Source organism: Mesoplodon bidens (genome assembly GCF_964165515.1).
Source record: "Mesoplodon bidens genome assembly, chromosome: 1".
NCBI lineage: Eukaryota > Metazoa > Chordata > Mammalia > Artiodactyla > Ziphiidae > Mesoplodon > Mesoplodon bidens.
This window is the reverse complement of record NC_138176.1, coordinates 123,121,411-123,135,433: the sequence shown is the minus strand read 5'-3', so window position 1 is coordinate 123,135,433 and position 14,023 is coordinate 123,121,411. Positions and strand designations below refer to the sequence as shown.

Genomic DNA, 14,023 nt, shown 5'->3' with positions numbered 1-14,023 from the left:
AAGACACAGCAAAAAGAAAATACTCCAGTAAGTTTCAAAAAGCAAAACTTGAATTTGCTGTGTGCTGGCTTTCAAAAAGCAAAAGGAGTTTGCTATAGCCAGCAACTGTTTACATAGCACTCACATTGTATTTACAGTTATTTACCTAGCATTTACATTGTATTAGGTATTATAGCACTTAGTCTACAATACAGAGGTTACATCTGCTTTTCTCCCCTACTTTTCGTTCATCTCCTTAAATGCTAGAACTTCCTTATTCATCTTTGTTCCTGCTCATCTCCCATCCCTCATTCATAGCATAATTGATCTTTCAAGAAAAAGTCATCAGCTTTTAATTCTTCGACTGTCTTTCTTTAAAGTTTTTGCCAATTTTTATAGATGGTCACAAAAAAGGAATGTTTTAGTGTTATAATAATGCTTAAAACACATCAAGAAAACCGACCTACATAAAGCACATGCTTTTTCCTCTGCATACAATGGCTCTCCTACCTCCTTGTCTCCCTAGCAGATTCCTGTATTCATCCCTCAAAATGTAGCTCAGATTGTCACCTCCCCCTAGAGGTCTTCATTTAAAGAATAAACTTTCTCTCCTCCAGCAACCATTTTCTTCCTTGTGATTTCACTGTCACAAATAAGGAAATATCTGATATATTCTTTCTAGCAGCCTTTTTAGAATTCACAGAGCAATACCAATTTTCTTTTTATCATTTTCATTAAAAGATAACATTCGAGGACTGACCCAGTCTTTGTGTACCCTTTGTACTCGTATGATTGTGCTTAACCACTATGTGATATTCTTGTTTATTTTTCTACACTTATTAATACCCTCTTTTATTCTGTGAAGTCTTAACTGGGTCTTTCTTAACTCTAATTCCTAAGATTCTAGGACAGTGCTTGGCATACTGTAAACACCTAATGTTTGACTTCAAGAAATCTTTGCAGCTAACTTTAAAGATAAAAAAGATACCACTGTCACAAATATGGGAACATTTGTTATGTTCTTTGTATTAGGCAATAGATTTCCTTTTCTCTTAAAACATTTCTTTAAAATGTTCATTGTGGGGTGGGGGTGGGATGAATTGGGAGATTGGGATGGACATCTATACACTAATACGTATAAAATGGATAACTAATAAGAACCTGCTGTATTAAAAATGAAATAAAATTCAAAAAGAAAAAAACTAAAATGTTCATTGTAGTGAAATCAGGGATTTGTCCTTCACTCAGAGCTAACTAGAGTTAACATTTTTTCTGTGCATATATATGTGCAGTTTTTAATTTGTCAATAGTTCAGAAGAATGGCTTGATGCCTCCTCAGTCATAGCACCTGAAGCTTTTGCATTTGATTACAGATTAACCAATAATAGTAAATGAGATCTCTCAGAAATTAGTCGGAAGACATTTTGCTCTGCCATTCATTACTCATGGCAATGAATAAATCCCTTCTCCTCACTGTACCGTTTTGCTCAGCTGTAGAGGTTATGATCCTTGCCTACCATAATAGTGGTCATGATAGTCCTTTGTAAGTTATGAAATGCTGTGAGTACAAAACATTGTTATGACCACACCCTTGGGACAGGAGGAAAGTTGATTATGTTTGAGTTAAAAGTCCTTGCATTTTTATCTCCCATCCCTTGGTTTACAGAAAACAAATGAACTGGGAAAGTTACTGTTGATTCTGTTCCCAGTTACCCCGGGCCATTGTTCTCTGCTCTTATAGTTCTAACAGTTTTCATGTAGAACTGGATTTTATCTCCTCTTTAAGAGTCCCAATCTAGTCAGGCACTATGCTACTATGATAGATCAATTGTAGGAGACTTGGCTTTCTGGTAGTCTTTACTGACCAGTTTGAATATATTCTGTGTTTCAGGAATACTTAAGAAATTTGAAGAAGAGGATTTAGATGACATTTTAAGAAAACGATTGAAGGACTCAAGTGAAATACCTGGTGCTCTGTGGCATATTTATGCTGGGAAAGATGTTGACAAGATAAGGGAATTTCTTCAGAAGGTATAATTTAGGTTACAGACAGTTTTATCTTTTCACCTTGCGCAGAGACTTAAATTTTAATGTAACTTCATGGGCATTCAGCAGTATAAGATGATTAATTTTTACTTAGGAGGATGGAATTTGTTGTTGTTGAAAATCAAAAGCTCCTTTCTCTTGAGGAATTTGAATGGCAGCTTCTTCTCAGTTAGTAGTACTCCTTCATCCCCTTAAAGAACCTGTTAATGAGTCAGATGTTACCCTTGATGAAAAGTAGTGATTGGAATTATAGAATATAAAATCTGTCATAGAAACACGTAAAGAAGGCAGAATTTTAATTGTATTGGTATTTTTGGCTGTTGACCTAGACAGTAATTCTGCTCTCTCGTATCTGATTGCTCTGTGATACTTACTTGAATAGACTGAAATTGAGTAATCGTATACTTGTTAAAAAAGTGACACATTAATCTGAAATTGGTTCAAACCCTTTTCTCAGATATTTTCTGAATTTTGTAATTATAGGGATTTCTTTTAATGGACCATAATTGCTGTTTTTCTTATTATACTTCATCTTCTTTCTGAATGGACTTAAGGTCTGTCTTTGGTCAGTGTGAAGCAAGGGAGCTATGGCCCTGTAACTACTATTTTATCCCAGAACTACCTACCAGTCTTTTAATTTAAAATGTTATAAATTATGCTTTTTAAAGCAGAACATTTCACTGGTTCGTCAGAGGGTCCCTTGAAAGTGATTTGTCAAGGGATAGAAGGTTAGCAATATAAAGGTATTTATCTGTGTACCTACCTTAAAAAGCAGCAAAAAGAAATGTTTATGGGGACTTCCCTGGTGGTCCAGTGGTTAAGCCTCCACACTCCCAATGCAGGGGGCCAATGATTCAGTACCTGGCCAGGGAACTGGATCCCGCATGCCACAACTAAGAGATGCTGCAACGAAGACCCCGAGTGCCACAACTAAGACCCCACGCAGCTGAATGAATGAATGAATGAATGTTTATGATGTCCACACATACAAATGGTTTGGCTTTTGGAAAAAAGCTACTAAACTAAGCTTTTCCCCGTCTTTGTGCTATATTCTTAAAATAATTGTAAGGAACCAAATGGATGAAAGCTTCATACTGGAGAGAATTCCCTGTCACACCAGTGGTTAGGGCTCTGTGCTTCCGACTGCAGGGGGCATGGGTTTGCTCCCTCGTCAGGGAACTAAGACCCCACATATTGCACGGTGCAGCCAAAAAAAAAAAAAAAAGACTGAAAAAGAAATAAATAATAGTTAATAAAACTATATATTTTTTAAAAAAACAACTTCGTAGTGGAAGGAGAAGGTAAGAAGGGAGTATGATTTACTTTATTAATAGCATATCAGTGTGCAATATTGTTTATGTCCTTTGGCTTTTCCAATTGTAGAATATCATTTTCTTTAACTTAAGCTCAGTCATCGTTCCAGAAGATTCTGAGAACAGACTGTTATTGTAAAGAAAATTGAAATTTAACTGAATAGGATTTACCATTTTCTTTACTTAAATTGGGGTATATATTTTCATTTTAATCTATATTTCAGATTTCAAAAGAACAAGGCCTTGAAGTTCTACCAGAACACGATCCAATTCGTGACCAGAGTTGGTATGTGAACAAAAAGCTTCGCCAAAGACTGCTTGAGGAATATGGAGTCAAAGCCTGCACTCTTATTCAGTTCCTTGGTGATGCCATTGTCTTACCAGCAGGAGCACTTCATCAGGTAGGAGCACTTCATCAGGTATATAAAAGGTTGCTTCTAACACACTTGTTACTGAAAGAACCAGAAAGAAATTGTTCTGAGTATAAATATAAATGAAAGAAGATGTAAGGAAGAGAATGACCTACACCAGTATGCCTTCATTAAGAAATTACTGACACAGCTTTTCAGTGCTTCATGAGATCTGACGTAATTAAATGCTTTGAGACCTTTAATTGTATAAACATGAGCCAGATTTCCATTTTTGTATTGCTCCTGTTTGGTGGATTGAAATCTAATTTCAAAGACTTTTTAGGAAAAAAAGAGTTACTGTACATATTCAGTTCTCAATAGTTGAGACTTAACAGTGCAGGGGGGAGTATCAGGACTTACAGATGATACATTTTCTAAGGCACCAAATATGAGTAGAATGAGTTATTAGGTAGACCATTCCATAAGTCAGGCTTTCACTGTACTTCCTGCCTCTTTTTAGTTCGCTGACGTAGCAAGAGCATGTCGAAAGAAAGATGCTACGTAATTTTTATAGCTACTGATTCACAAAACTTTAAAACTGAAATACACATCTAGTCTTTGTTTCTGTGGCTTGACTGTGTGGCACCTAGAAGAATGGCATAGAATAGATGGTGATATGGAGGGTTTGGATTAAAAGCATACAGTGGGTTCCTATAAGTAGACTGAAGCTACCACAGAGCAGTTTAGCACTCATAGTAACTAACAGAGTGCAAAGGAAACCCGAGAATCCAGAAAACTAGTTTGCCTCAGAGTTGGTTCCCCACCTTTGCCACCACCTGGCTATTGAGATGTATCTGATATGTGTACTTTTACCAAGCAAAGTTTCCTACATTTTATATAACTATATGCAATTATTGCCTGTGTAATATTTGTGACACTATTATAATAGCCACAAATATTTCTTAAGTGAGAATAGTTGCTTAGTTTTTAAGATGTCAAGTTCAGGGTTAGATTTATCATTCTTAGATCTCAAACATTGTTTGTTTGTTTATTTATTTAGTTTCTGCTTTATAACAAAGTGAATCAGTCATACATATACATCTGTTCCCATATCCCTTCCCTCTTGCATCTCCCTCCCTCCCACCCTCCCTATCCCACCCCTCCAGTCAGTCAAAGCACCGAGCTGATCTCCCTGTGCTGTGCGGCTGCTTCCCACTATCTATCTACCTTACGTTTGGTAGTGTATATATGTCCATGCCTCTCTCTCGCTTTGTCACAGCTTACCCTTCCCCCTCCCCATATCCTCAAGTCCATTCTCAAGTAGGTCTGTGTCTTTATTCCTGTTTTACCCCTAGGTTCTTCATGACATTTTTTTTCTTAAATTCCATATATATGTGTTAGCATACAGTATTTGTCTTTCTCTTTCTGACTTACTTCACTCTGTATGACAGACTCTGGGTCTATCCACCTCATTACAAATAGCTCAATTTTGTTTCTTTTTATGGCTGAGTAATATTCCATTGTATATATGTGCCACATCTTCTTTATCCATTCATCCGATGATGGACACTTAGGTTGTTTCCATCTCCGGGCTATTGTGAATAGAGCTGCAATGAACATTTTGGTACATGTCTCTCTGAATTATGGTTTTCTCAGGGTATATGCCTAGTAGTGGGATTGCTGGGTCATATGGTAGTTCTATTTCTAGTTTCTTAAGGAACCTGCATACTGTTCTCCATAGTAGCTATACCAATTTACATTCCCACCAACAGTGTAGGAGGGTTCCCTTTTTTCCACACCCTCTCCAGCGTTTGTTTGTAGATCTTTTGATGATGGGTATTCTGACTGGTGTGACCTCATTGTGCTTTTGATTTGCATTTCTCTAATAACTAGTGATATTGAGCAACTTTTCATGTGCCTTTTGGCCATCTGTATGTCTTCTTTGGAAAAATGTCTATTTAGATCTTCTGCCCATTTTTTGATTGGGTTTTTTTTTTTTTTTTTTTTGATATTGAGCTGTATGAGCTGTTTGTATACTTGGGAGATTAATCCCTTGCTGGTCGCTTCATTGGCAAATATTTTCTCCCATTCTGAGGGTTGTCTTTTCATTTTGTTGGTTTTCTTTGCTGTGCAAAAGCTTTTTAATTAGGTTCCATTTATTTTTATTTTCATTAACCTAGGAGGTGGATCAAAAAAGATCTTGCTGCTATTCATGTCAGAGAGTGTTCTGCCTGTTTTCCTCTAAGAGTTTTATAGTATCTGGTCTTACATTTAGGTCTTCAGAGTTTATTTTTGTGTGTGGTGTTAGGGTGTGTTCTAATTTCATTCTTTTACATGTAGCTGTCCAATTTTCCTAACACCATTTATTAAAGAGAGTGTCTTTTCTCCCTTGGACACTCTTGCCTCCTTTGTCATAGTTTAGATATGTGTGGGTTTATCTCTGGACTTTCCATCCTGTTCCACTGATCTACCCCCCACTTTTTAGTCAACCTCTTCTCCTACCTGACATTCCTACAACCACTTATCTATTTTCTTTCCCTATAGTCCTGCCTTTATATGAATGTCATATGACTGGAATTATACAATATGTAGCCTTTGAGTCTGACTTTTCTTATTCAGTATAATGTAGTTGAGTTTCATCCATGTTAGTGGTTGTTTCTTTTTATTACTGGGTAGTTTTTCATTGTTGTTTTCAGTTTGGGGCAATAACAAATCCACTATAAGCCACATTTACGTACAGGTTTTTTTATGAATATAGGTTTTCATTTCAGTTGGGTAAATACCGAGTAGTGGGACCACCTGGTCACATGATAAGTGTGTAAGTAACTTTATAAGATACTGCCAGGCCGGTGGTTGTACCATGTTCCATTCCCCAAAGCAGTATATGTGAGTTCCATCTCTTCTGCTTACTGTCAGTTTTGTTTTTAAGCATTTGAATCTCACTATGGCTTTAATTTACATTTTCTTAATAACTAAATATGTTGAACATCTTTTCTTGTATTTATTTGCCATCTGTAAATCTGTTTTGGTAAATGTGTTCAAATATTTGTCCATTTTTTCAACATGGATAGGCTGGGATATATTAAAATTAAGAATTTCTGTTCATTAAAAAAAAGCACTATTAAGAGAGTGAAAATGTAACCCAAGAGTGGGAGAAGTATTTGCAATACATTTATATATACATTTTTGTAATTGGGTTCTTTTTTTCTTACTATGTTGAATGTCTTTATCTACTCTAAGTCCTTTATCTGATATGTGCTTTTGCACATATATTCTCCCAACCTGTGGGTTGTCCTTCCATTGTCTTAATGGTGTCTTCCAAAGAGCAGTTCTTAAATTTTGATGTTCAGTTGATCAGTTTTTTTTAATGCATTATATACTTTTATTGTATCTGAAAAATTCTGCCTAGCCCAAGATCAAAAAGACTTTCTCTTAAATTTTCTTCTAGAAGTTTTATAGTTGAAGTCTTACATATAGGTCTGTTATGCATTTTTAAGTTAATTTTTGTATATAGTGCAGAGTGTGGACTGAAGTTCAGTTTTTTTGCATATGGACATGCAGTTGTTCCAGTACTGTTTGTCAAGAAAACAATTTTAAAATACTTTCTTTTGAATATGTAATGCATTCATATGATTTTTAAAAATTCAAACAGTACACAGTGGTTCACAGTGAAAATTAAGTCATTTTTCTCACCTTTGCCCTCAGTTCCTCTACTCCAGAGGCATCACTGTTACCACAGAGAGAGTCTCTGCATGGAAATGTCTCTCTACTGCCTGTACTTTCTTGGGGGAAGAGAGGGAAGAGAATAGCCTTTTTTCCTCAAAATAGTGGGCAAAGTAATACTGTTAAGAAGCTTAGTTCACAAGTCACTCTGCTTTAGCCTCACTTAAACAGTATGTACTTGTATCCTATTCTGTACTCACACACACACTCCTACTTAAGATGCTATACTTAAATAGACTGAAACAGCATCTAGACTGGCAAATTCTGTTCTGATCTCTGCCACTAAATTGTTGAGTGTTCCAAAGTAAAAAACTTCTCTGCTGCATATTTTGGCACAGAATTGCAAGCATTTCTACCTTCCTTCCCTTACGTGATATGATAATGACAGCACAGTTATTTGTACTGTTTAAAGGGTGTCCATGACTCACAAGTGGTGGTAATGTGGTTTTGAGAGAGAATTAGAGGAAGTATGAACTCTGTTAACAATGTTAACTTGGATCTAAGACGCATTATTATTTACAATTTACGTAGTCCTCTAAAAGAGGTCCTGAAAACTTTTCATTGATGGCCTCAACACTTCCAGTAAACCACAAGTAGCCCTTTAAGTAATCCCAGAGTCTCAGTGCTTCTCTCACACTTTAGCATACATCAGAATTCCTGGAGGGCTTGATATAACACAGATTGCTAGACCCCATGCCCAGAGTTTCTGATTCAGTGGGTCTGAGGAGGGACCTGGAATTTTACATTTTTAACAAGTTCCCAGGTGACGCTGACGTTACTGTTCAGGAACCACGCTTTGAGAACCACACAGATAGGAAGCCCTTGAAAAATCCAAGGCATGTAACAAAAAACTTTCGTCCAAGTGATAGTGCAGGACTCGACTGGCCAACAGTGCTAGGGAAGAATAACATACCTTTCTTTGAGCAGTGAGCACTTCGAGAAGCCTGGGGCGGGAGGAGAGACGGACACGGGACAGCTCTGTGCAGCGGCATTCAGATGTATATCTCGGCAAGCTGAGGGACAATATCATAGCCACAGCCCTCTTTATTTTCTAAGAACTACTCTAGAACTGCAGGCTTAAAAATCTCCTGTTGGCAAACGTGGCTGAGTCTGTGAAACCCTGTGTATACCCTTAGATAAAGCAGGTGAATCTTGACCTCCGGGGTTTACTTTCTCAGCTCTAGTGTCCTGAGGTTTAGAGTAGCTTTTAGTTTTAAACAGCAACAGTTTTTTAAAATTAACACAAAATCTTTACTGATAATTTTGTCCTCAACTACTTAACTATATTTGGTCATTCAAAGTAAGTTAATAATATTGCTAAGTTGTAAATTCTCTACATTCTTTTTTTTTTTTTTTTTTTGTGGTACACGGGCCTCTCACTGCTGTGGCCTCTCCCGCTGTGGAGCACAGGCTCCGGACACGCAGGCTCAGCGGCCATGGCTCATGGGCCCAGCCGCTCTGCGGCATGTGGGATCTTCCCAGACCAGGGCACGAACCCGTGTCCTCTGCATCAGCAGGCAGACTCTCAACCACTGCGCCACCAGGGAAGCCCTCTCTACATTCTTATGACTAAAAGGACTCAGACAAAATCACAGTGTCAAGATAATAACTTTCCTACTCTGAAAACAAAAGTTACATTTTCTTAACATGACCTATTTATGATTACAACTGATCTTGAAGGCAAGTATGAATAAGACAGTCTGCCAAGGAAGTGAAATGTAAATGACTCAAAGGTGGCACAAAAAGGGGCAAGTGGAATGGGAAGTTCAAATATGTTCCACCTTGAAACTGAACCTTGCCTTTTCAAACTAACCCTTAAGTCTAAGCAGTCTATATCAAGTTGAGGTCATTAGGAAACAAAATAACATCTTGTAACCACTAATGAAAGTCACTGTTCTAAAAGTGATTTTAAAACAACCATAAGAATCAACTTTTTCAGAGCTCTGGAATCTAATTCAGAACTTACATCGACCAGGGGACTGCTTAATGAAGAAGAGGACATCTGAGTTTTGGCCTTCAAGGAAATCTCTGACAGGTCACTGGCTGACCACCTGAGATAACCGAACAGAGCCATCCATGAGCACGCCAGAAGAGGAATAGTCTTTGCAAAATTAGTTTGGAAAGGTCACAAAACAAATGGATGACTACAATCCCTATCAGTCAACAGCAGCAGACTCTGAGGCAGGGGAGAACCTGATTCTAGTTACCACATTATAATGTTTAGATGTCCAGTTTTCAACAAAAAGTCACAAAGCATACACAGAAACAGGAAAGTAGGGCCCATTCATAGGGAAAAAATACCTCAACAGAAACTGTCCCTGAGGAAGGCCAGACATCAGACTTACTAGACAGACTTCTAAGTCAGTTATCTTAAATACGCTCAAAGGGCTAAAGGACTATGGAAAAAAGAAATAAAACCAGGCAAATGATGTTTGAATGCAATTAGAATATCAGTGAAGAGAAATTATTTTTTTTTTAAAAGTTACATATGCTAAAAGTTACATGCTAGAACTTGAGAAGGACTTAATCCCCACAGCATGTTCAGATGAATGTAAGGTGAGACGGGGCATTTGGAGCCTGTGTATGCTGGTATGACTGAGTTCATGTAGGACTGTAAAGCATCTGTTAGACAAGATATCACAGGAGCTGGGTTCCTGTTGACTTGCCATTTATTGGCTGATTTATCTTGGAACAGGCGTTGAACTGCTTATCCATAGTTTTCCTGCTCTGTGAAATAGAGCATCTGTTCTACAGACACATAATGAAGATCCAATGAGACTGTACAGCAGTGCTGAAAATGTGAGGCATCCACTATGTTCATCCTCCACAGGAATCAACAACCTAATGATTAAAGGAAGAAAATGTTTAATATATATGCTACCGAGTTATCAGTAAAGGCACAGTGCTTCAGTCAAAGAATAAAGACATCTGCAGCTGTTCAGGTGGTCACTATGCCCAGAGGAGCAATTCCAGCCTCTTTGGAATTTCATCACTCTATCATCAGATGTTTTCTACAGTCTCTATTCCCCACTTGTTATCTCCCTCTGCTCACTTCTCCCAACGAAATTTACTTTCGTACTTTAAAAATTAGAATAAATGTAAATGTTTAGTTTTTCAGTTATTTCTCCTTTCCCAGGAATTTTATGGTATCTTTTAATATCACTTGAGGACAGCAAAGAAACAAAATCCAGATTGGATAAGCTTGGTCCTTTCTCTCTCATTATCCTGAGTGTTGATAGAAAGCAGTTCTAAGAAATTGTAAAGTGCAGAGTTAGTTTGTACATGCTGAACAAATAACAGGTAAGATACTGACTGGCTTCTTGTGAATACCATTTAGTCACAAGAGGGAGAACTAGCAGAAAAACAGTTGTACTGATGCCACAAGAGACTGATGAAGGGTATCTTGGTTGATTTGAAAGAAAAAGCATAAAAGAAAAAAAGGCACAAACAGAATCCTCAGAGAACTCTAAAACTGCTGTGGCCAGTAGATCTGTCTGGAACTACAGTTTTCATCACAGTTCCTCATAAACAATCAAACTAAGTTTCATTTCCTTTAATCTACTCTCTGGTGTAAAAGTTAACAGTGAAATGACCAAAAATGCAGAAAGTCAAAGGAGCAACAACAGACATCCGGATTGACTGTGCTGATTGGTGAAACAGATACCTTCCAGTTAGCGTTTTGTTGTTGTTATTGTTTTAAGTAACACCCCAAAATCCACCTTGACAAAATTGACAATTAGGATCTGATTATCAGTCTCTCTGAAGGATTCCTGGAAAAGTTCTTTTCTTTGCATCGTTCAAAAATATTCCATTTACGGGCTTCCCTGGTGGCGCAGTGGTTGAGAGTCCGCCTGCTGATGCAGGGGACACGGGTTCATGCCCCGGTCCGGGAAGATCCCACATGCCGCCGAGCGGCTGCGCTCGTGAGCCATGGCCGCTGAGCCTGCGCGTCCGGAGCCTGTGCTCCGCAACGGGAGAGGCCACCACAGTGAGAGGCCCGCGTACCGCAAAAAAAAAAAAAAAAAAAATTCCATTTACATGAAGCTTTTCAGTGATAAACTTTCTCATAAAGTGTGGTGTTCCACTTTGAAATGCATTTGATGTTTTGGAGAAAATAAGTTCTCTGGTGAATCGTCTCATGTCAGCAGACAACTTTGCTTCTCTTTATTCCCACCTCCTAAAACTTATATTTTTCTGTTTCTGTTTGGGGAATAGGTACAGAATTTTCACAGCTGTATTCAGGTAACTGAAGACTTTGTGTCTCCAGAACATCTAGTACAGTCATTTCATTTAACACAAGAACTGAGACTTCTGAAGGAAGAAATCAATTATGATGATAAGCTACAGGTAAGAGATGAGTTTTCTAACTAGCTCCTGTTCTCCAGGCTTTTTATATTCAGAATTATAAAACATGCATAACAGCTTAGGCCATCATTGCCTAGTTTGTCACATTAGGATAACAACCAAAGATTAACGCCAGTATTTAATTATATGACTAATTTTAACTTTCGGCTTAACAGTTTTGTTTTTTTAATTCTGGTGCAGTTTTCATTTGTTAATTTATCTCCTGCTGAAGTGATCAGAAATACCAACATCTCTTTCAGGTTAAAAATATCTTGTATCACGCAGTCAAGGAAATGGTGAGAGCTTTGAAGATACATGAAGATCAAGTAGAGGCTATGGAAGAAAATTAGGTGTGGTCCAGTTTGATGTTTTTAGGCCATTGAACTGGAATTACTTAGTCTTGAACAATGATATGTATGTACACTGACTTAAGCTTCATAAAACCATCAGTGCCAAGAAATTCTCTTTGTAGTAATTACTTGTTACTGACACCACAGCAGTATAGCATAAGTCACAGCTCCTGATTCAGTGATATTAAAACAAGCTAAATTTTAAAGCAGCAATTCATAGCTGTTTTTGTATTATAGTGTATATGATGTTTGTGAAAATGCCAGATTTAAAATGATGTATTTATTTTTGGAAAAAAATACAAAATTCTATGCTATATTGTTGATCAAGTGTAAATGTGACTATGTACAGTTTACTAAAATAACTGATATTTTTCACTACATTGAGACAGTTACTGTGAGAATAGGACACAAAACACCAGCTATTGCCTGCATTTGGGAAATTGCTGAATCGCACAGCATACATGTCATAATTAGAAAATTACTGCCAAATGATTGTAAAATTTGTAAAATATAAGGTATATAAAGTAGATACTAAATACAGACACTTCAATATTTTGTTGAAGCTATTGACTGTACAATTAAACATTTTCAAAAGGTGTAATTTATTTAAAATTGTCTCATTTTGGTAAAATTTATGTGAACTTTTAAAGCTAAATATTAAACTTAATATGCTATGTAAATATATACATATATACATTTAATGATGTATTTTTTTAAAACATTGGCTTGCTTTTATTTGTTAAAGTGCAAGTGTTACATATGGCTTTGTAAAGTTGAGAGGGGTTTTACATTTTCCATTAAAAGGACTTTATCAAAAATTGGCTAGTCTAAGAGTTCTCCCTCTTGCTATGCCTATTACTGGGGGCTTTGTCATCATCAAGGTGACTACCAGCATTTTCTTGTGATACAGTGTCCTCTCCCGGAACATTTCCCTCTTGTCTTTGATTCTTGTAAGCTTTTTAAGCTTTCTTCAGATGTTATAGGTCATCACATGTAAGTGCCTCCACTTTCTTGTCCTATGGCCCAGCTAATGAATACAGGTAACTCCAACATTTGTTATTTGTGAATAAATACATTTAGTTGAAAGAGGAACTCACTCATACATTAAAGTCAAGATCGTGCGAGTACGTGGTCACAGCAATAGCAAATAAGTGCTCTTCGCCGCAGAGATGCTGTCGCAGGGAGAGGAGGAGGAGAGAGTGGGGGCAGGTGGCAGAGAAGAGCCTGCAGTCAGCCAGCCTGGGTTGAATATTAGTTCTGTTACTTACTGTGTGACCTTGGTAAGCTGCTTTAATTTGGAGTCTTGGCTTTAACAGCTGACTCCCCTTACCAGTTGGTTGCTTGAGGCTCACATAGTCCTACCCTAACCTTACCTTTTGAATTTTACTGGAAATATGTAGCCCTCCACTGACACCTGCAGGATGTTGAAGGGATGGCCTTTTCTTATCTATCTATCTGAAAGCACATAGCTTAAAAGAAAAAACTGGAAGCCTAAGTTGTGACCTTGTAAGCTGCTTGGTTTTTATCCTGTTGCTTATGTCCACCATTTTTTAGTTCCAGGTAGGCTGTTATGCCACCCTTTACTCCAGGCAAGGTTCAGCCAGGAATGTGAGCAATTAATTACATTTCCCATTAATACTCTACCTGGCACAAGGGTTAATGGGATGGATAATTACTACTTGGCCAGTGGTTTTAAAGGGGGGGCTGGTGGCAGGGCTGGTGAGTATGTGCATCTTTTGTAAGATTCTGACTTTTTAGTATCATTTTTCCACAAGTGCCTCAACTCATTAAATGGTATGTTTTGCTTAAACGTTTTTGTATATTCCATCGGATTTAATTTTGATGTGAAATTAATTTCAAGCCCATGATACTAATTCTGGAGTAGACCATCTCCTTCTGGTCCCGTAAAGTCTGCCAG

At 37.5% G+C, this 14,023-nt stretch overlaps 1 protein-coding gene across 10 annotated transcripts in view; it reads left to right on the top strand.

Moving 5' to 3' along the window:
• JMJD1C (jumonji domain containing 1C) overlaps window positions 1-12,923 on the top strand; it is a 328,631-nt gene extending 315,708 nt beyond the window's left edge. For 6 of the 10 annotated variants that reach the window (XM_081234570.1, XM_081234571.1, XM_081234566.1 and 3 more), the window contains 4 exons: window positions 1,871-2,010; window positions 3,563-3,757; window positions 11,627-11,758; window positions 12,016-12,923. In XM_081234570.1, coding sequence (XP_081090696.1) covers window positions 1,871-2,010; window positions 3,563-3,757; window positions 11,627-11,758; window positions 12,016-12,105 — 557 coding nt within the window. In that variant the 3' untranslated portion in view covers window positions 12,106-12,923. The remainder of the gene's footprint in view (window positions 1-1,870; window positions 2,011-3,562; window positions 3,758-11,626; window positions 11,759-12,015) is intronic. The other 4 variants (XM_081234572.1, XM_081234564.1, XM_081234565.1 and 1 more) reach the window with 1 other exon arrangement.
• The last annotated feature ends 1,100 nt before the right edge of the window (window positions 12,924-14,023 follow it).